Genomic DNA, 24,283 nt, shown 5'->3' with positions numbered 1-24,283 from the left:
ATTCAAATCCAGCGCAGAAAATCTAGGTTACTAAATATGAGTTAACTAATGTCCACCAAATATGGATCTGGTAACTCTAGATGTCTAGATGAAATTGTGCCATAATGGCGTCTGTGAGTTCATGTTCATTTCCTAAAGGTATCACCTCACACAAACATCTAACTCTACTCGGGAGCGTAGCGCAACAGGTCAGATGGCTAAAGCATGTACCATGATATTGATAACCAGAAAATGGTGAAGAAAAAATGGTTAAACTTAATACTCCGAAATCATTAAAAAAAAAAAAAAAAAAAAAAAAAAAAAAAAAAAAAAAAAAAAAAAGCATCATAATATAGCCAGTACTTCATAGTATATGTAATCAGAAAATCCATTCCGTAAACATGAAGTTCATATTAAACATTACATCTTACCTGGAATGCTGGCAAGTGCCAAGCTAATATAAGAATGCAGCAGTGAAAATCAATGTTTCTGAGATGCATTAGAAATGCAAAAGATTTACAAGTCATATAATACTATTAATTAGCTCTATTTTGTTTTTTTAACCCACTTACCACAAAAGTAAAAAAAAAACATGTACAGCAGAATCTACAATCTGGTGGTTGGGGTTGACGTTAAAATAGACACCGAAAACCTCTTCTCTAACTCAGCCTGGTTCTTCTTTGCCCTTGGCCAAAAAGGGTAAACTAACATTTGAAAGAAGAGCCAAAACCCCATATGCAGTCACAGAGTAAAAAACCTATACTAATCAAATAAGTAGCTTTCTCTTGGTAGTCTAAATACTCATTTGCACTTACCGTTTGAAAGAAGAGCCGTAACTCCAATTGCAATCACAGACTAAAAAAAACCTATACGACTGTTATTACTACCTTTCTCCAGTCCTGATTCTCTTGGCAGCCTGGATAGACTCCTTTGCACTTACCTCCACAGCATGTGATATGGGCTGATTAATTGGAGACTGATTATCAACATCCTGGAAAGGCACTGGAAGTTTTTAGTACAGCAAAAAAACAATATTTAATCTGAAAGCACAGAGTTTTTTTTTTTTTTGGAGGGAAGGGGGAGGGGGGGGGTTTGTGTTAGCTAGTAATAGCCACCAATTAGAATGTGCTGCATATCAGGAACAATACCTGGCCCAAACTGAAAATTCTTATATACACCTGACTACCCAAGTGCAAGATGCCTCCAAGGTTAATATTTGCTCATTTGATGATTAAATAAATGAGCAATATTTAAAAGTTAGCAATAATCATCCTTCAATCATCAAAATGAGCATAAAATATCTTTGGGTTGCACCTTGTATATAACAACCTCGGGGCCCAAACAACTTAAAACGCCAGAATATGGAAACTTAAGCTATGTAAACCAATGAATAGCAGAATTGTACTGGTATGCTACACTTGAAATTACTGACAATATAGTCGGGGAAAAAAAAAAAAAGGCAACCAAATTCACTCGGACTAGGTTCAGTTTGGTTTAATTCGGTTAGCATCATATTCAGTAGATGGAAGATTCAGTTCATTTTGGTTTGGTTTAGAACAAGTTCAGGTCATATTCATATTTATGTCTTTTGACAACCAATTTGTTTACGAATAAAAAAATCAATTCAGGTCAGGTCAAGGTCACGGAAAATCAGATCAAACTAAGGTATCCAAATACTCGAATTCTGGCTACCTTGATTCAAGTTCAAAACAGGCCTAATTCAGAAATTTTGAAGCAAAAATCCAGTACAAAGTCAAATTAACCATGCCCATATGTCAGACTAGAAGTACACTTTTCAACAGTCAAGAAAGTCATGTAGATGTCGATTTAGCATGATCAGAGCATTCTATCAAGCAGTTAGCTCCAAGTTTCAGAAAAAAGAAATAAATAGAAGAAAAAGAAACTCAGAACCAACCTCTATAGTGGGGGCAATAACATTTGAGCCACTATTTCCTCCCTTCCCAACATCAAGTTGAACTGAGATGTTAGCCTGTGACAAATCCACCCCAGATGTCTGTAGCTCCTGGGTTAGTCTCTTAAGCAGTCTGCTCAACACCAAAAGTCAGACATATAGAATCAAAGTCAGTATCTTAAACCAGGAAGCATTCTTCATACTTTATGTTCTTTCTTTCTTTCTTTCTACGGTTGATGTGGAAAGAGTCTTTGCATCAATATCACAAACACCAGAAAATTTATCTAAGTGCAAAAGGCAGATAATTCATGTAGGAACCTAATGGCATTTGATGCAGCTGAAACCACTGCCAAAGGCCATCAGATGCATGGAGATAAAACCATGGACTTTTAATTTTATTCAACATACAAATCCATTTATTACATGCAAAGCAGATGTATTCTATCAAGGAAGAACAATTTACAAAACTAGCTGTCTTAACATTGTTTATGCATACAAAGTTAGTATACCTATCAACCACATTGATGTGATTATAACAAAAAAATTCTACTACACATATCTACCACCTAATTGAACCAACGAGTGACTTTCCAATTAGTTCATCATGAAGGGAAGACCCCGCTGCCCAGGGTCTCAGCACCTCTCAGATACTGGCCGCAAATTAAGTAAAGGATAACAGTGCTTGACCCAGACCAGGCATAATCATACTTATTTCAAACAGAGCAAATTTAGCCAAAACTAACCCCTCTCACTTCCTGGGTTGCTTTCCCGTTACCTATAATATCATCTAAGGCATTTAATGCTAAAGGATGACCAAAATGGCATATAGACAGACTAAAGTGGGACAAAGTTTACTAGTTTTTTTTTACATTCACAATACAGCCCTACCCCTAATCCCAACAAAATTAAAACACATGCATGTGCACACGAACGTTCACACACACACACACACACACACAGAGAGAGAGAGAGAGAGAAAGAGCAAATAACTAGATAGAAACTAAGAGCAGTTGCAGATTTTGTCTCACATAAATAGAACTAAATGGATATGGCAATAATACCCAATTTTTTAGTAAGAAAAGGTGGGGAAAACGAGTTTTTTTTTTTTTTTTTTTTTTTTTTTTTTTTTTTTTTTTTAAATATTAAACCAAGCAAAACTAAATAGGGTTGCATAGATATACCCTTGAGAATAAATATCAGAAACACTATTTGAGCCCCTTTCAAATGTCCTGTCTTCACTTAATAAGATAGAACCGTCAGCTGCAGATGATCCATGAGGATGAGAAGCGACATTCTCAATAGGCAGGATACCTCTTCCAGGAGGGTATGTACAAGGTTGCAACGGAATGCTCATAGGAACAACGGGGTTCACTGACCCAGCAGGATGATGATCTGCTCTGTAGGAAAATTCTCCACCGAACTCCGGCTCCACTGAGCCTTGTATGACTGTCATGGGTTGCACTGAAGTATTTTCATCCAGAAAGCCATTTTTCATGACTTGAGAATGATTAGCATAGTTGTCCACGGGCCCATGATTAGCTCTCTGTACAAAAGGTTGCAACAAATGAAACTAGTTACTAAGGCAGTTTAATGAAAGAAAGTGGTAGAGCCAAATTATTGAATTAGCATCAGGCCCAAACAAATCGATCTGTAAGATCTTTACTTCTTAAGCTACATGGACAAAATTGTAGAAGGAAGCTATAGGGGTAAACCCACAAAACATAATAAAGCAATAATACAGCTTTTATGTAAATATGGGTCTCAAGGGACCCTAAAACTACTTAAAGCTTGAAAGACTTCACACCCATTTTAGATGAGAAGCCTAAAGAGACACAAGCATGACATATTACCAGAGACAACCAAGGCATAATTGTTGTAATCTACAATCCTGATGTAGGAGCATCTTGCCTCAAAACGGAATTTAAGGATTGTTTTTCTATCCTCAGCCTCTCCAGGTATATTTTCAGGTTCCAATGCCTCTAGAAAGTATATCCACACTGTTTTGTTATGTTCAACTTGAAATAGATTCTTGGGTTTTTGATTGAGCCACACTTGCCTTTAAGGCTTAAGATTGACTTATAAGAAGAACAGAGACACAGGGAAGATTAAAAGAGGCTGTTTGCGAACCTGGAATAAGGATATATACCCATCACCCGTCAATTGAAGGTAAAACCACTTGGAAATGAAAGTAAAGCTTAAGAATTCTCCAAAAAAAAAGGTCACTTGCGAAAATTGACGTAATGAAACAGGCTGGGCCATTATAGTTGAATTATCGAAGCAGCACTATAATGCATTCTCACATTTGAAACAGGCTGTGCACTGGTGCAATAACTAAGCAGTTTGAAACTGCATTCTCACATTTGAAAAAATGCCCTGGGTTATGCTATTATGTGTGGCCATGCATTATGATCAGTGGGTAGGTACATTCTCCCGTTTTCTTTAAGGATTTACTTGAACTTAACCTTCCATTATGCCATTCAAGAACCAACATTAGGAGTTTATTAGAGTTCAGCTTCTTATAGGTAGCCACACTGAAAATTGGGTTAGAACAGAGTTCCATAAGCATTTAGGCAAGAAGATGTCTCTTTCTAGGCTTTCTGTCACAAATCCCTTTGTAACTTTGCCTTTGTGGCTTAATTTCTTCATTTGAAACTTCTACAATGTATAACTCACTCCGGCACATAATACAAAGCCTATTTGGGTTTTTTCACGAGAATTAAGGAGATTGTAGATTCCTTAAAACTAATGATTGAGAGTACATATGTGCATTTGGGGTTAGAGAGAGATAGAGAGAAAGAAAAAATAGTTGAGAATTATTGAAGAGAAGGAGAAAGAAAGTGTTAGAAATTGATGTCAAAAGACATCATTAGTACAAAAAAGAAAAGAAAAATGATGACAACTCATCAAAAAGAAGGTAATATTCTCAAAAAGTACTACGTTTAAATAGATATAGGCTTTATATTTTGGCTTACCCAAAAAGGAATACAAGCTTTGTATTGTGTGACAGAGGGAGTACCAAATTAGCTTGCTCTATGTATTTAACTTTAATACAAATTCCCATTTTCTCCTCAAATTACATAAATCCTTTGCACAGATTCATCATATGTCAAGTCCAATGTTCCCATCATCATTAGGTGTCTTAAAAGCAAGTGGGTGAAAACCTTTAAAATGGCTTTAATACTCATGACCATTCTATTGATGTCAATCATAAAATATAGTCTTAATCAAGGAAAACCAAATTTTAATAAGTGTTTTCTACAACCTCATAAACCATTTTTTGACTTAAGGACACTACCTTCCACGATTCATCAAATTTTCTTCAAGCCCTAAAAGGGTGTATCGACATGGTTTTAACATGGAATATAGCTTCCTTTAAGCAATTTCTTACTAGACAAAATCATAACATAGGCCTAAAGACCCAAATTTCCTAGAAAGCCACATGAGGGCTAGGAAAACTCCCACCACTATTCGAAAGATATCATCAAGTAATTTTCATGGCCAGTTTTAGGAGGCAACCAATCTTAGACAAATACTACCAATGGAAAAAATATACTAGTATAATTTTACTTGTATTCTTCAAGGGCATCATAATAGGATTAATAGAAATGAGAGCATCATATTAAGAATTTCTTACATTCTGACTACCCCTATTATTCCACTAAAAAAAAAAGGCTAATTAACAAGGAAACTTCTATGTATAAAGCTAAAGAATTTACAAGCTATTTTTCCGTACATATATAATAAGAGGAACACATCTAAGCACACTCAAAAATATCAAGTGTAGGCTAGATTTTAAATTCACAAGAATAGGTGCAAACACTTCTTACCCATGGTATTAATTTGGTGGCCTCTTGAGGCCATGCTTGTTGTTGATATGGTCCTTCATAAACTTGCAACTTCTCTTGTAGGAATCGGATGTACTCTATAACCTTCAAAGTTTGTACAATTTGTCACCTCCATTTCAGAGAGAAGGTCCCTCAAGGAACCAAAATGGAAGAAAGAGATAAAGTATAATAGTTAAAAAGGGCAAAAACATGCAAAATGAATTATTCACCTCTAGCAAGAGGGAGGCCTTATCCCTCTTTTGTTCATTTGGGGGTATCAGATCTTTCAATATCTGGAACCTGTAGATACATGTAATGTGTCAAAAACACAATTCCTTCCAGAACTCTCCCACTTTTTGAACAAGAGAGAGAGACAGATATGGGTGTTAAAGGAGGCGGAGGAACAAAGGAGATGAATCTAGGTCCAGGATGTAGAGCACAGAAAAGATAGCAATCACGCAGTCTTCAACTAGAACACAAGTAGCATATATTTCAAAAACAATAAACCATCTTAAACGACTGTTATAGCATACCCCTAAAAATAGACCTCTGGAAGCCCTTTTGCTAGGGCATAACTTTGAAATAGGAACAATAATGGCTCACTTTTTAGAGGCAATGAAACAGCATAAATGTTATTTTAAAAGATAAAACAGCTTAGGAAAAGTGAACTTCGATTTGTAACGAAACTTTATCCACTACTACAGATTAAGCCTCCGCAACAACATCTGTTTTGTTTCTAATTGGAACTTATTCACAGAATGACCTCGAGACTAACTACAATTCCTTCAAAATCTGCAGTAGCATTAAACTAGAACACAGAAACAGAAATTGGAGACTAATTCCCAAATCCTACTCAGATTTTCATATAACCTCTCAATTCCAGCCCTTTACGACTTTACGTAGACTCGGAGAGAAACTGAATTGGTGAAATTTACCAACAATTTTCACTAGCCTACACATTCATTCTTCACAATCAATAAAAAATCCAATACAAAACCACAATTTTATTAGCTTCACCATAAAATCAAAACACACACTTAACAGTTAACACTAATAATTTTCTCAAAAATCTGAATACCCAAACACATATATCATAAATCCCAAAGCTATTCAACAAGCATAACAAAAACAAATCCAAAATTGGGGGATTATATCGAATAAAGCATCAAGATTAAATTCAAATAACGAAATTCAAACCCTAAAATTGAATTACCTTTCATTAATTTTACTCCTTCGACGCTGCTCAGTTTCCGAATGCTTTGACCTATAATTGCTAGGTTTCTGCTCCGCGCTTTTCCCCTCTGATTCACCAACATTTTCAGCAATTCAATCCATCCATATCAAATTACAAACATCCCAACTCAAGAAACCCTAATTAAAAACGATAATTCAAAGAGAAGAGAGAGAGAAAGCAAGAAAAAGACCTCGGTGAGAAGAGGTGTCAGTACCAGCAGCAACATCTTCAGCGTCGTCTTCTTCATCTTCCTGAGGCTGATGATGAGGTCTTACAGTCCTCACCATTGTTATGGAGGAAGAAGGACAGAGAAAAGCTTGAAGGATTACACTAATGGCGGGTGAGACAAAGATGGTGCCCTAGAAATTAGAGAGAAAGAGAGATGGGGTTTTGCTAAAGTGCACGTAAGCTGGTGACCCAAAAACTTTTTTTAAATTACTCTGTAGTATTTTTTGGAATTATACTTCGTAATGAAAATGCGAGCCTTAGTGTAATACGTGGGCGTTAACCAAGGAAGCTTGATGAAGTTGATGGAGAATTCACCTTGTGATCTCAAGGTTACAAATTCGAGGCCCACCAACTATAATTGTTATTTTCCTTATTTTAATAAATAGTACATTGATTTTGGTTATAACTGACTAGTGACTAGTGGGTTTATATGGTTCTAAACTATCTTTTACTCCATATGATTTTCTTATGGTCATAGAGACATGGTGAAAAGAGAAGGTAAAAAATGATAAGGTAAGGTATGGCATGACTAAAGTAGGCAACTTAAGACTTGATTACAAAGGGTGAAAATCATGGGCTAAAGCCTGATTAGATGGTTAATTACATCTACCAAATAGGCCTCCCAAGGTCTCTTTGGAAGGAAGTGAAGTATCTCGATGTATAACCAGACTATTTTCGGAGTTGACTATTCTATTACAAATTTTGAAAAATATATACAAATATTTTTTAATCACTCTTACACAGGGGCCTAATCAAATCTATTAGTCAAAACATATAAATATACTTCATATTATACAAATATACAACTAGCTCAATTTAAGTGCTAATACTAACCATTGATGACAACATTTTTTTAAGGTAAAAAAAAGAGTCTTACCAGACTGGAACCTCTTACATGTCAATCCGGCCCATGTTAATGGACTAGACTCTTTGGGGTTTAATCGCACAACTTTTTAGTTGTGAGATGATAAACTGTTGATGCCAACATGGCCGAATTCATTTATATTGATGTATGACGTATGTACAATGTACATACTTTGGTATAGATCGAAATGTGAATAGGTTGAAGTAAACTGTTTGAGTGTAATGGAAGTTTACTCAATTTATCATAGTGTTTGTTTGGTTCACATGGGAATTAACTTCCCATAGGAATTTATATTTCATGGGAAATTTTTTCCCTTATGATTTTCCTAAGAATTAAGCTAAATTGTTTGGTTGACATTATAGGAAATTACATTTTCTAGGAATATTCAACTCACCAAGGGGGGAGTCGGTGAGTAATTTCCTAGGGGTTGTGGGAATTTGTATTTCCCTTGGAATTACTATTTTCCATGTTTAGCTTAATTCCTTTCAATCAAACACACCTTCATTTTAATATTTTTTGGAAATGGAAATTATCTTTCAACCAAACAACACCATAGTATATGTTTCAATTCTGAAAGATCTGCATCTGCATGCACATTGACGAAGAATTAAACATGACATCACGTGGCAAAGGTGTGGGCAACTAGACAAAAAGCTCCAACACATTATGGGCTCAGATCTATCAAAACATAGTGGTATCAATCTCAATTTAGTTTTCTGGATAACATAATTTAGGAAAAAGAAAAATATTTTAAAGCACGTATCTATTTTTCTCCAGCTGTATTTACATCATATTTGCTGATTAAACAATACCAGTAGTTAAGATGACAAATTGTAGTAGTGAAATGCTAAATAGTTATCAGGTATTCAGATTATTAACAACGTAACAAGATTCTCGTACATACACTCCATGCATTGATGCATATATAGGGTTTAATTATATACTAACGTATATCAAATTATCGATATCAATACAATAATATTGTAGTATTGATGTTCTTGTACGATTAATTGTTTGTAATTTTCCGTTTTACTTAAACTATGCTTTGATATTCTTTCGTTATTAAATATATACGAAGTACATAACTATATCATATCATATCACTAATAAATAAAGTCGGTCTCGCAGGCAGGCCACGAGACAGCGACACTTAGCATTTCAGTTTTTCGCCAAGTGTCTAGCCACGTAGGCGACAAATAGATACTACTAGATGGAAGCCCGTGATTGTATATAATAATTTCAGACAAAATTACAAAAGTTTAATATTTTTATTTTACTATAATTTATAATGAATTTATTAAATATAATAAATTGTAAATATGATATTTTTTCCGTTATATAAAATCTTTAATGTGAAATGATAAATTTTTAATAATTTAAATCCTAAATCATTATTCATTGTTTTACCATATCTTTTATTTCAATAGAACACCAACCTCGTTCACAACCAACCTACTACATCAATGGATAAATTGAACCGTGAAATGTTAGCCAAACTGAAACTGATATAAATTAAATCTGTACATTTATATAAAATAAATCAATATATTTACCAATAAATAAGAAGTTGTTGCAATATAAAATCAAATCTATGCATTGGAATTTTTTCATCATCTCCAAATAACCAAAGCCATCCATATGTTAAGTATACAACATCTAATCGTATGTCATTACATAAACAAATAATCGTTAAGTATCCTAAATAAATACAATGTAACTAATAATTACAAATATAAATTTAAACATAAGATTTTAAAAATTACCCGGACATTGATGACCTAAAACTAACACAAAAGTCAATCGTTGAGTATCCCAAATTAATACAATGTAAGTAATGATTAGAAATACTAATTTAAATATAGGATTTTAAAGATTAAGCTAAAAATTACCCGGCCATTGATGACCAAAAATTAACACAAAATTCGCTTGATGGGGTTTTTTTATTGATTCGAAATTTTGTTTGTGTCTTATGATGTGTCAATTTATAATGGTAGGTATCACAAATGTTAATTTAATTATAATTAACGAACAATTTGTATTTCTTATCATAAATACTATCAAAATTTATCTTATAATGATAAGTATCAAACTTTATTATAAGCGTTTATCATTTAAATATTTTTTAGTATATTTTTTTTGGATTTCTTATACTCGTAGTATTGATTTAATGAATTTACCTTTTCCTATATTTTTGCTTTTTTTTTCATTAAAATAATTTAATTCGTGGATTATAATCTACGTGGCATTAAAATTTTAGATATGTCAAATCTGATTCGTTACTTTTATCTAGGTGGCGACATAATTTTTTAATTGAAAAATAAAATACAAATCTTTCTTCTTATTGGTCGAAATAAATATATTTCTTACGTGGTGCTCCGAATGCTCTCCAAAAATGCCTACTTTATTGTTATTTAGATTTAAAAATGCACGGTTTTTTCATCTAAGGTCTTTAATTATTTGATTTATTGTATTTAATAATTTCAGACTAAATTACAAAATTTTAATTTTAATTTTTTTTTTACTGTAATTTCTTCAATGAGAAGACGATTTGCTGCTCTTCTAGTTAGAGAAGGACTTAGACCTACCGGTACTAATACAACTTTATTCATTATAATTGAATTTATTAAATATAAATAAATTGTAAGTATGATATTTCATCCATTACCTAAAATCTTTAATGTGAAAAGATAAATTTTTAATTTTTTAAATAATTTAAATCCTAAATAGTTATTCATTGTTTATGTTAGCAAAAATAAAATTGATATAAATTAAATCTTTTCATTTATATAAAGTAAACCAATATATTTACTAATAAATGAAAAATTGTTGCGAAATTGAACAAAAAATTGTAATTGTATAAAATCAAATCTATACATTGGAACTTTTTCATCATCTCCGATAATAACGAAAGTCATCCATAATAAGTATACAACATCAAATCGTGTGCCATTTTCCTTAGCTTCTTCTTACAATTTTTAAAATTAATTTGAAATAGTTGCATTAAATATATGTATAAAAGCTAAAAAATTAACTTGAATAGTTGCATCAAATCGAGTACTTTACAAATTAATTTCAACCACATATGCTTGACAATGCTCAACATAAAATTTCATAGTAACTAAACTAAGCTAGTCAACAATTAGCTAGCTTCCACATTGTTATATTTTGTCTACAATGTCGTGGTGAATATACATCCATTACATCTTTAATCAAAAGTAGTATGATATGAATTGCATCAATGAGATCAAGACCATTAATTTCAATTAAAATGCGGTCCATCCCTGTGGTTATTCATGCATGAAACTTTTATTAAATTATAATGACAAAAATCAAGGCATTGGATTGGAACGATTGAAAAGTATCTAAAGAAGTAAACTTTTTTTTCAATCAATTTTGGATGAAAGTGTTGAACAAAACTGGTGTTAATTGAGGCATGAACGTAATCACCCTATAATTAAAAATAAGAAATTAAGTTATTTTAATAACTTGATTAAGGGCCACTTAAATTACAAATTTTATTTTTTTTAATAAAATTAATTAATAAAAAACTAAAGAGGTTTATAAAAAAAAAAAATGTAAATTAAACAATTTATAAAAAATAAAAATAAATAAATAAAATACCTCCTCTTCCATTAAGACCATATACAGACTTTTAAGTCATGTTATTTACAGAAATTTAGTATGTCAAATAGGTGAGAAACTTGTATTTTGATTTTCCAATCATTTTTGCTCGAATTTAATTCTCTAATTAAATTAGATCTGCATGTAAAAACAAAATTCAGTAAACAAAACATAAACAGATAATTGTTAAGTATCCCAAATAAATACAATGTAAGTACTAATTACAAATATAAATTTAAATATAGCATTTTAAAAATTAACCGGACATTAATGACCTAAAACTAACACAAAATTACTAACACAAAATTCGCTTGATGGGGTTTTGTATTGATACAAATTTTGTTGGTGTCGTATGATGCGTTAGATGTGCATGTAAAAACAAAGTTTAGTAAATAAAACATAAACATATAATCGTTAAGTATCCCAAATTACCACAATGTAAGTAATAATTACAAATACAAATTTAAACATAGGATTTTAGAAATTAAGCTAAAAATTACCCGACCATTGATGACCAAAAACTAACACAAAATTCACTTGATGGAGTTTTGTATTGAACGAAATTTTGTTGTGTCGTATGATGTGTCAATTTATAATGGTAGGTATCACAAATTTTGATTTAATTATAATTAACGAACAATTTTTATTTCTTATCATAAATACTATTAAAATTTATCTTGTAATGGTAGGTATCAAACTTTATTATAATCATTTATCATTTGAATATTTTTTTATTTATTTTATTGGGTTATCATGAAGTCATATTCTCATTCCATGTACTCATAAATTATCATATTATAGTTACATATTTTTCTATTTGAATCCACCATATTTCTCCACCATATCATAAATTAAAAAAAATTAATATTTGAACCCACCATATTTCTCCACCAAGTTTAGTTACATGGAGACAATTTTCACCATATCATAATTTTTCTTAAAAAAAATTAATATTTGAACCCACCATATTTCTCCACCAAGTACAGTTACGTGGAGATAATTTTGAATAGTAGGATATTTTCATAATTTGAACCCAATTAAATATCTTTTTGGAGATTTATCTTTTCCTATATTTTTTTGGATTTCTTATACTCGTAGTATTGATTTAATGAATTTATCTTTTCCTACATTTTTACTTTATTTTTTTCCATTAAAATAATTTAATTCGTGGATTATAATCTACGTGGCATTAATATTTTAGATATATCAAATCTAATTCGTTACTTTTATTTAGATGACGATATAATTTTTTAATTCAAAAATAAATACAATTTTTTTTTCTTATTGGTCGAAATAATTATATTTCTTACGTGGCGCTCCGAATGCTCTCCAAAAATGCCTACTTTATTTATATATATTAATTATATTAGATTGTGATTAGATTGGATAAATTTATTTAAGATAAAAAAGTATACATAAAATAATTTATAACTCTTTTGAAAAAAATTTATCTTTTTATTGACAATAGAATTTTACTTATAGAAAACACCACATATTATAATTAATATGAATATCCAATTAACAATAGAATTTTATTCCCATACGAATAACAATGTAATTTTAATTATAAATATGGTCATATATTATTGAATATTTTTTAGTCTACTATTGATTTACTATTAAAGTTTTTTAATAAGGTATTCTTCATATTTGATTGTAATATTTGTGTATGTTTGTGATTTTGTAAATGAAATCAAAGAAGTCAAAAACTACTAAAATTAGGACACAACAAAACTGTATAATACAAGAGAATCTTGAAGTGAATTCAAATCAATGTTAGCAAGGTCTTAGAACTTTACGGGTTTTACAAAGCCTCCGTAGCCCATTTACCAGCCATATATTATTACAAATGGTCCAATTAGGCCAATAATAAAAATATATAATATGTTGATTTTACATGTTAAAAAAATTACTTTTAACTTTTTATTATTATATTTTTTTTACCTACGCACTCTTCTTTTCACAAAATTATACCCCTCTATTATTTTAGCGTCCCTTTAAAATATAACACATATGTTGACATAAAACTTTGATAAACAATATATATATATATAGTTCACAAACATTGGTCGTAGTAGACCAAGTGAATATAGTGCAACTTACTAAAACAGAAAATGATAACAAACGTGAAAAAAGAATAATAGATAGTATTTCTACTCTCTTTTTGTATCTAACATTTTTAAAAAATATAAATACTAATAATAGTAATTAAATTATTATACTTATAATTATAATAATAATACAAAATATGCTTCACTCTTTAAAATGGGTATTCGGGGCAACGCCAGAGGCACATATTAGTCTCTAATAAATAAAGCTGGTCTCACAGCCAGATCACGAGTCATTGATATTTGACATTCCAGTTTTTCGCCAAGTGTCGAGCCACGTAGGCGCCAAATAGGTATTATTGTGACATATATGATGCTAAGTAGGCGAATTTTTTTATATAATTTTTAAGATAAAAATGTTATATAGAGTTTTATTATTGATATACTTCTAATATTTCTTATATACAAAAACTAATCATAACTTTTAATAACCATCATATAACTATGTTCTATTTCCATCATAAAATTCGTTTTAAAAATTTCTTTAAAATAAGATTTATTTATAATATATATTTTAAAAAAATAATAGAGAATTAGTAAAAATAAGTTTTAATCAATAAAAAAAATTATAGTTTAGTAAAAATACTTTCAATTCAGTTAAAATAATTTGAGTTCAATAAAAATAATTTCAAGTTACTAATAACACAGTATCTATTTACAGACAAAACTACAAAAAACAAACTATTATATAAGTAAATGATATGATATTATATGTCTAACTATTCTGCATCATAATAAAGGATTATATGACTGTATTTAACATTCAAACTAAAAAGTTTATCGTAAAATTTTATCAACAATCCGGATATCGCCCGGACACAAAACTAGTACATATATAAAACAAGGGATTCTCAATTGATATAACTCGTAGGAAAATACAATGATAATTTTTTATGTTATTTTCAATATATTAGTAACTTAATAAAGGTTTCAGAAGAGTAAAACAAATTGATGACCTTTTGGCGATTTGAGGGTCTAGGTCGACACGATTCATCATTCGAAAAACTCTCAACTACCAATTACAAGTTTCTCATGTGCAAGCTATACATACGAGGTAATAATTCATGTATATTGAATTTTTATCAAAATAATGCATATATGTGAATCCCTTAATTTGGGATCGATCCATAATATGTGAATCCCTTAATTTGGGATCGATCCAAAAGAAGCTTTATTAATGACAAGCTCAAAAATAGGTTGTCATAATTTCTCAACATAAAAAGCCAAATGTAAAGTAAAACAAAGTCATTAACAATTTATGTTGTTGTCAATTTCTCATAATTACACTACACTTTTTGCCTATTTGTCTGCTTCATAATTGCTTCCCTTAATTGATGTTGAAGGAGACATTTAGATACTCAAAACAAATTTACTCATTTTATTACTTCTATAAACATGTAAGGATTATGTGAGAGATATAGTCGAATGGGCCATGGCCCAGGATTGCTCAATTGTTCACACTGCCTACAGGTCTAGTCCATCTTATTTCAAATTTTTGCATAAGTTAGTGCTGTTTAGAGTAAAACAACGTTGGAATAAATCAAGCCGAATAAGATGCATCTTTCTACGTACTCAAAATACATTTTATATCTAAAAAAAATGCACTATCCATCTTTCTTTCCAAAAATATAAACATTCGCATACTTCTTCTTAATTTGTTAGCTTAGAATCTTTAAGTGGTTTAATTAGAATTGGTGGACTATTTGACTAACATGTTTTATATCACGCAGTCACACACTTGCAAGTAAACTAAACCCATAAAAGAAGGTAAGAATTGCTAGAACTTTCCTAGCTATATCTTTTCATTTGTTAATGCCTTAAATAAAATCTCAAAGTCACTCAAACATAAAAGTGGTAATTAATTTAAGATCGTTTTATACAAGATTATTGCGTAAACTAAAATTTGAGTCTTCTAATTTTATTTTTCCCTCCTTTGAAAATTCAAAAGATTCTCAAATGGTCATATCTTCTTTTAGACATAGAGTCTTGGGGTAGGTAAATTTATTTACAAAAATCAACTTCCTTTTTTAGCAACTAGTGATTTTGCTGATCAAATCATAGGATCAATATGAGCTGATCATATCCAAAATACTGTATTTTGGTACCTGAGAGAATCTCATGTATACTGTAAGTTCAAACTTTTACAACCTACTTTCATCTTACTCTTGCTAGATACTATTAACATATGTATCTCTAGTCACTCTAGCTAGTAACTCTTTCCGTCTTACTCTGTATTTGATTACTTAATCATAGATTCTTAGATATAGCTCTCAATATATAAACTATGTATTTGTGTTATTCCAATGAAAATTTGATCTTAGTTTCACTCAAGCCAAAATCACGTATAATGTTTTTATCCATTCGTTTGTACCAGTATTATCATTCTTATATAGAGATCATGCTTGTCGTTCCTCTATCAATCCAATTTTATAAGATATCTCAAAAGAGACTGAAAATAAAAACATTAAACAAATTACTCATTACACAAGTAGTACAAAAGAAAAGACTTTCAAATCTTGGTGACGGCCCATTTGTATGTGTAAGATCAATCCTCCTCTAATCCGGCCTTAAACACGTTCCTATAAGCGAAAGCATAGATTATGAGAGGAGGAGAAGTGCTTAGAAGCAGCCACCAATTGGAGTCGGCCTTGATCGGTGGTGTTTATTGTCGTCGTCGTGGTGGCAATCGTAGGAACAGGTCGTCTAGCTTCTCCTAGAGAAGATGCGCCAAAACAAGCACATAGTGATTTGAGTAAAAACACCAAGTACCAACTACTACTAATAACCCTCAACATTACAAGTATTTTTTTTTTTTTTAAAGAAAGAGCACACCAAGATTGATTTTGAGCAATATGTTGCTAGTTCTCACATTTAAATAGAGAAGCTAACTTGGGGAATACGAATAAATTGGAACCGTGCATGACTTTGAATTTAATTTGACTATTATTCTATTAATCTAATGTTATGTGTACAGCATTTGAGCAATTATATTTATTGATTGACATATTCAATTAACTTTTTCGAGATTTTCCTGAGTATTTGTCCATATTTCCTTTTCAAAAGTGACTTTTTTTTTTTTTTTTTTCCCCGCAGCTTCTCAACAGTTTCTACTCAGAAGATTTCATTGGATGTGTGACTGTGTGAGGTAGAGAGAAATGATTGGAACTTTGGTAGTGCTCTATCACTTGCAAGGACTAGGAAGGTATTTGTTGAATGTCATGAATGACAAATACTATGAATTTGGTACGTTACAGTTGTCTTACATACATGATTACGTACGTGAGACATGCGTTCATAATATATCGTAGGGGATTTAGTAATAATTTTGAGTGACACATGTCCCACCATTTTTCAAAAATCCTCACATTGAAAACAAAAAATAGAAGATATACATAGTAATAAGTATGTATTGAATTGACAATTAACAATGTTCCACCAACTTAATAATCCTAGATCTGCCTCTGATACGCGTGTCAATTCTTACGTGCTTAATGTACATTGGACATGTATTACTTCAAAAGTCACACACATACAGTGACATAGCGCTAGCATGTTTCATTCATACGTCATAAAGTATACATTTCTTTAGATACATCCAAGTGTGTATATAGAATCCACACTCTATATCAATTTCATTCAACCTATAGTGAATTTATTTATATTTAGCCAACCACAACATAGTGAATGGGTAGTTAGATACTTAGATTGTTAGAATTACTTGGGGTTTGTTCTCCTCCGCAATTTTCTTAAAAGTATCACAAGCATAATGCAACCTTTTTGACAGTGATACATCAATAATGCACCTTTAGCACAGGATTAATGTGATAACATACTGTTCTTATCCTTTTACTTAACATAAATTGCTGTATTTTTAGTGTTTTTAATTTAAGAAAATAAGAGAGATACAAAGTATAGAGATAATAGTGAGGCAAAAACTTCTAATACTACAACATTTAGCATAATGTTAGAAATACTTCTGTCTAAGTTACTGATGAATCAATAATTTTCTAACAAAACTTATATGTATACCATCTAATTCATAATATTATTCTACATCAGGTAACATTCAAAATCTGAAAGTTTTCCTTCTAATCATACACAATAATTTAAATAAAAAGCTACCAATCTAGCGATTGCTACAGCACAAAATTCGTTGGTGAATGGATTTACAATAAAATTTCACCCATGTATTTCTAATCTATTTGAGGCGCAGCCAAATGCTTACTGAACCTAAATTAGTTGAAGCAATTAGCCAAAGAATCGGAAAGTGGCTGTTGAAAGCAGGAGCACGAAGAATTTTCAACCCCTCCGATTTTTACTATGTACATGATCTTAAAGATAAGCTATTTGTCATCTTTCACTAGCTTCAAGCTCTTCTTGGTCCTCCAAGTGTGCCTCCTCCCGACTGGCATTAACTCCATTATTTGCCCCTTGATTTTCTGAACCATGTCCAAAGAAAAATGAGGAAATAAAGCCATCATCCACATAAACTTCGTCATCACTTTCCTTCTCTTTTAGCCTCGAGTTTACATTAACACCCATCCAAGAAGGGCAACTATGCTGAACCTTAAAAGCAGCTTGAGGGTTGAAACCAGCAGAAGGACTAGTTTTCCCCCTCAAGCAAGAACACTCGGGAACAGGATGTGAGAGAAAGGAGATTGGTTTTGAAGTGTTAAATGCTTCCACGGGACCATCAAGCAATGTTCTTCTTAAATGCTTACGAATTGATGAAAGCCATGTTCGGTTAGCAGGGTGCATGCCCTCACGGAGATCATCTACAAATTTGGCTACTTCTTTTCTGCAGCAATCAAGTAGAGAGAGTCAGATTCAGTTATAGACTTAGGTTGCCAAGAAACCCAATTCTGGCTAAAGGTATAGCTGTTCCTCTTTGGCTCTTTTAACATTGTCTACCTCCCAATATAAACCACCCTCATTTGCAACAAAAAAGTACGAGATAATCACCGAGACAAGGTGATAGGGAAACCACCCCAAATGTCTTCAAAAAGCCCTCCCTTTATTCACCTCTCCAAAACTCTCCTTATCTAAAACACCGGCTTTTCATTTTTTTAAAAAACTTTTATTTAGATAAGAAAACACAAGTTTCTTGCAAAATACCAGCAAGAAACTCTAAAAATGACAGATTCAAAACACAGAAAAGAGACAAGGTTACCTGTCTGGCCTATATGTCACAGAAGCAGCAGACTGATAAAGCCGATGCCCCATAACCAAGCTAGCGAAATTCGGGCGTCCCTTACCATCACGATCAAAGCCCGGAATAAAAACATCAGCTTCAATACAAATAATATAATCAATGGCTTCCCAGAGCAATTTATGTGCATTAGTTCTGAGCTCCATCACAGTACTCTCAGGCTCATTATCACTCTCTGCTACCCAACCCCACCACCCTTCAATATTGTACGGATACTTAGACCGTGCAGGAGGAGGTGGTAGTGGACGGGGTCGTGGGACTGCCTTTTTCCATGCTTCAAGCTTCCTTTCTTCCACAACTGAGGGAGGCGCCCTTGGTGGTGGGTCCACAAAGTTTGCCTCACGGCCGTATAGCCTAGTCAGCTCATAATTTGTGCTGAGGGATGTCCTATCTACAACATTATCAAACATGGCATGCAGAGGAATTAATAATCTCTGACCGCCAAAGACTTCTCCACCTGAGATGTATGTCACTGAGTCTGACCGATATCCATATGCACGGAGAATGATACCAATCTGAATAAACACAAGGTTCAAATACTAAGAAAAGAGTTGAAGATCCTCTCTTTACAATGTAACAAGGAAAAATAAAACATTTTTGTTTTGTAATTATGCATAAATTTTTTTTTTTTTATTTTTTTATTTTTTTATGCAATAGTGTATTCAACCTGTACTTTTTTAAAAATCAAACACGGAAAAGTTTCATTTATATACTAGGACATGGTCTATGTAATCGTGTACTTCTTGTACTTTATTAAAAATCGCAGTAGCACAATCATGATGAAAGAGCGGCAAATAAAACTAAGATATACTTGAGTAATTTTGGAAAACAAAATATGTTGACAGATATCTAACCTCTTCCGGCATGAGGGGGCAAGAACCATTGAGCCTTTGTTGAGCGGAATTCACAGAAAGCTTTCCTTTCACAATTCCCCGCTTCAACATCCATGACCTTTTGTGTTGAATAAGTTCAGTATGCACATCCTTCAGAAGTTTAAGACAACCTTGACATCAATCAACTTGCTTCTGCGCGGATCTACTATGAAGCATTTACCAAATTTTTGAGTCATTACCTGGAAAAGCTCTGCACAGCCATAGTATGCCAAAGCCTCTCTGGTCATCCCTGGTTCATATGCAATGAACGGCCTACCAGGTGACCGTAACCTAGAAGGAGAGTTAAATATTAGCTATGTTTCACATTTATTAAAAAAAGGGAGGGTATTAACTAGAGAACTTGAACCTTCTTAATATCTTGGTGGCAAGCTCTTGGACCTCATGCCGAAATTGTAGGGCATGAAAAGCAACCCTGCATCTCAATCTCTGAAGTTCTTCAAGATCAGGAAGAAGGTTTGACTGCACCAGATACAACGAGACAATGTCAAGTGATTTAGAAAATTAAAATGCAGTATTTTCGTAAATTGAGCTGTGAGAAGATCAGCAAAAGAAACGTGCTCCCTTACATTCTCACAAATCTTGTGTAGTTGAACACACGCATGCATATATTCCAACAATCATAATACACTAGACAAGGATCCAAACAAACATTTGCATTGCAAGAATCTTAAGAAATAAGAAATTGACATTAGAGAGGGGAAAAGGCGATCACCTGCAAGCATCCACCTTCTGAGACAACAAGTTCGACAACTGAGTGCTTCCTCAACGTTGGCAAAACTTGATGCATATAGAAATAAGGAGATGCTGAGCTCGGTACCTTATATAAAGGGATCGCCTTTTTCCTCCTTGCCTCCTTAAGATTCTTAGGAAGAGTCTTAACAATATTGACATCTTTAGCTAATGCTGCCATGAACTGATCTTCATTGTACAAGTAAGCAAAACTTTTAAACTCTGAGCTGCAAATATTAAATCACCCAATCAAGTTAGTGAAATGTTTTTCATAATCCATTCTTGGCAAGAAACAAAACGACATGGGTGTGATTGGAAAGGGCCATAAAGAATATAAATCACCTAATTCCCTTGCTGCTAGTGGTTGAGAGGATTTCAGGGATCACGAGAGTAGCATTGATCAACCGTGCTACTGCAACAGCATCAGAGATCTGCAACCAGCCATGAGCCATTAGAAAATATAGAAAGAGCAAAAAAAAAAAAAAAAAAAAAAAAAAAAAAAAAAAAAAAAAAAGGTTCAAATAAGTATGTCAATGAAGTGGTGGTCTTACTGCATTCCGGATCTCATGAAAACCACCTCGAATCCTGACAAAAAGGAAGCCCGTTGATTGCAAGCTGGGAGCTGTAACAAGTTAGGAAGACAATACAAACTCAAGACAGCATACCAAGTCAAGAACTATACAATTTGCAAATAGTAGCAGATTTGATAGGCAAGCGAAATTCAAATCTAAAAATAAATTGACTCAACCAAACCATTGGCCTAGTAAGACCACTTGTGATTTAATTTAAGTGTGAGACTACAACCTAGAGTACACTCAATTGAATTGTTCAATAAGTCCAATTCTTGGCCCATTTGAGGAAGGGTGTTTAAGGTGGCTGACACCTTGAAAAGGGTGTTACTAGGAGGTGTGAATCAATGTTAGCATATTAATACAACCAAGGGGATGGAATTTGAATCAAATACATCTTCATGCACTGCATTGTTATATTACTTGAACCCTTATTATCACTCGTTTGAGAATCTTTAGATAGTATAGACTTATAACAAATTGATACTTGGATGAAGTAGCAATGGATCGTTTTGACCGAGATTAGTCAATGTTCGATTCGAAAAATGAAGCATTTAGTTCAGTCATATTATAAGGAGAATTTGTTAAAAAATAATTTAACATGAAAAATCATTCAATATTAACTTTATGAATTTCTAGACCAAGTCAAAATTGGGATATATAGTTTCAAATTAAGTCCATGTCTAGGTCTGATCAATTTTGCAAGTCTATACTTAGATGCTTCAAAGTAAATCCTTAGATCAGCATCCACCATTACTTGACCCAAAAGCCCGTAGTATATTAATCAACAGTAAGTCTTGCATATGATAAGTGTATAATAAGATTCGAATGAGTATTATTTCTAAAGTTTCGGGTGACAGTTGTAAGTGACCCCTAGCAAACGGCTGAGGGGTTAACTTTTTCTTATGGAACGTAAAACTTTTATACAAGAAATTACAAGATTTACAACCCATCATACGCTCATTTTGAACACAATTTCAACAACCGGACAACTCATTTCCCTCCTACAAAGTCAATCATACACACATTTTTCAACAACAAACAACAGAAGATACTAATAACAGCAAATTGTGTAATTAAAGAAGTCACCTAACTCTTATCTGATTTTCAGAACCAATACTAAATGAAGAACAGACCACACCACCCATAGAATAGTAAGCAAAGAAAAAAAGCATAGAAAGAGAAGAATTCACTGACCAGAATAGGGTCCTCGAGGATTTGCATGTGGATACAAAGATCCCAACTCCCTCACTGGGCCCCATAGCCTTTTATGCAGGGGACTCTGCTTTAATACCCAAACAAACAAGGACAATTAACATGAATTTCATTTATGATCATAATAGTATTACTTAAGTTCGATAATATCTTGAAGGGTGGTGCTCAAGACCTGAGACTAGATCACGGGTATACATTACTACCCTTTGTGGGTATTGATCATCGGCCTTACTCTAAGGGTAAGGCCGAGATTAAAATACTTGTAAAACTAATCAACTTGAAGAGTTTAGCTTAGTTTGCTAAAGATTATCTAAAGTATAGGGTCCATCTAAAGGTACCGAACATGAAAACGAAACTACTTGCAAGTTGAAAACTCAAACTACCGGACACAAAAAGGGATACACTTTAAGGTTCAATAATTCATCATTATGTTGAAAATTCAATAATTTTTTCAAAAAATTGGATAAAAGCTAAAAAAAGCTACCACATTTACTAAATTAACCCTCAAAATCCATCCCTAATCAAAATTAATAAAAACAACAATGCAAAACCCTTAATCCCGAACTCGATGGGATCGACTACATGAACCAAGATTTTACGACCATCTTCCTCCCTACTCGAACACGAAATCAATCAAACATACATAAAACAAAATGCAAACAATTCCTCAAACAATTGAAACAATAATACATCAGATTCAAGCAATAAAATAGTAAAAAATAAAAATAAATAAAATAAAAAATCAAGAGTAAAGAAAGAACATTACATTTCTGGGAAGATCTGAAGTACGAAAAATGGGTTTCCAAGCAAAGATTGAGAAAGAAGAAGATCCACCATAATTATCAAAACCAGAGTGATGTTGTTTAGCAGTATATCTAGCAAGCAGTAAAAGAGTGAAGAGAGAGAAAATAGTTAGAGAGAGAATCATTACAAAACCACCCCATTTCATTCTTCCTTTCTTTGATTCTCCTGTTCCTTTCCAATTGGATACCCATTTCATCTTCATCACCATTTTACTTGATCCCCCACTTTCTCTCTCTAAATTCCTTCAATTTGCATCAAAAATCCCAGAAATTAAAAATTATGGTATAATAATGAGAAGAATTTAACACTCTGGCTGTCTCTTTGTCTGGTGTCTGATTTTGGGTTTCCGTATTTCAAATTTATATCATATTATAAATTTGGAAAGCAAGAAATTAATATAAAAAATTAAAAATTAAAAAAAAAAAATGAAAACTTTCTTCTACTCTGTTCCCAATAAAAAATAAACAATATGGGTTCCTCTGTTTTTTTTTGTTTTTTTAAAAACCCAGATTTTGTTCTTGCAAATTAAGCAAGAAAAAAAATGCTATTACTTTGATCGATGATCTCTTTAATTCTCTCTCTAAAATCTACTTGAAGTAGTAACAGTAGTACAAGCAGAGACAGTAGTAGTACTAGATTAATTTTAAGGTTTTTTTTAGGGAGAGAAGAAAAAAAAAAAAATTAGGAGTTGGTGGGTTTTGGGTTGGAAGAAAGAGAGAGGGGAGTCAAAGGGGGAATCAAGTTAGAAGATTTGCCACGTGAGATGATACGTCTTTAATGTCTCATTGCTAATTTATGGGTGTTCCTTGGGTAAGAGTACTTGGAGAGATTGGTTGTATAAAGAAAATCGATTTAGGTCGTAATCAGGAAAAATAATCAATTTGTGTTTAAATTTGGGTTATAAAAGTTGTTCAACTCGGGATCAACTTATAGAATAATCGAATGTGATACAAGTATGAGATTTAGGTTGTTGGTTTGAGTTTTTATGTAATTGAAATTTGGTTTATTTACGTCATTAAGTTTTGAATTGCAATAAGCTTATTAATCACTAATTATGAGGAAATGTTAGATACCATAAGATTATGTATATTAT

General features: G+C 32.3%; 2 protein-coding genes across 5 annotated transcripts; both read right to left on the bottom strand.

Moving 5' to 3' along the window:
* Nucleotides 1-313: 313 nt before the first annotated feature.
* Nucleotides 314-7,400, bottom strand: LOC110703398 (transcription factor BIM2-like). Its single transcript, XM_021881205.1, has 7 exons — nt 7,140-7,400; nt 6,929-7,016; nt 5,946-6,015; nt 5,719-5,820; nt 3,073-3,434; nt 1,895-2,024; nt 314-970 (listed from the first exon to the last, which is right to left on the bottom strand). Exons 1-7 carry the CDS (start codon nt 7,234-7,236, stop codon nt 863-865), a joined length of 957 nt encoding a protein of 318 aa, XP_021736897.1. The 5' UTR covers nt 7,237-7,400; the 3' UTR covers nt 314-862.
* Nucleotides 7,401-17,795: 10,395 nt separating this feature from the next.
* Nucleotides 17,796-23,628, bottom strand: LOC110703360 (uncharacterized protein At1g04910-like). 4 transcript variants are annotated; one of them, XM_021881160.1, is made up of 10 exons: nt 23,153-23,628; nt 22,369-22,456; nt 21,154-21,224; nt 20,945-21,033; nt 20,586-20,829; nt 20,220-20,332; nt 20,053-20,143; nt 19,835-19,963; nt 18,942-19,495; nt 17,796-18,569 (listed from the first exon to the last, which is right to left on the bottom strand). In XM_021881160.1, the coding sequence occupies exons 1-10, from the start codon at nt 23,396-23,398 to the stop codon at nt 18,122-18,124; spliced, it is 2,073 nt and encodes a 690-aa protein (XP_021736852.1). In that variant the 5' UTR covers nt 23,399-23,628; the 3' UTR covers nt 17,796-18,121. The 4 variants fall into 4 exon arrangements, with proteins under 4 accessions (XP_021736852.1, XP_021736860.1, XP_021736867.1 ...); XM_021881168.1 differs by having other exon boundaries at nt 22,369-22,453; XM_021881175.1 differs by having other exon boundaries at nt 21,154-21,217; nt 22,369-22,453; nt 23,153-23,281.
* Nucleotides 23,629-24,283: the final 655 nt, after the last annotated feature.

Source organism: Chenopodium quinoa, unplaced genomic scaffold (genome assembly GCF_001683475.1).
Source record: "Chenopodium quinoa cultivar QQ74 unplaced genomic scaffold, ASM168347v1, whole genome shotgun sequence".
Lineage (NCBI taxonomy): Eukaryota > Viridiplantae > Streptophyta > Magnoliopsida > Caryophyllales > Amaranthaceae > Chenopodium > Chenopodium quinoa.
Note: the sequence above shows the minus strand (reverse complement) of the source record. Positions and strands in the feature narration are given on the sequence as shown.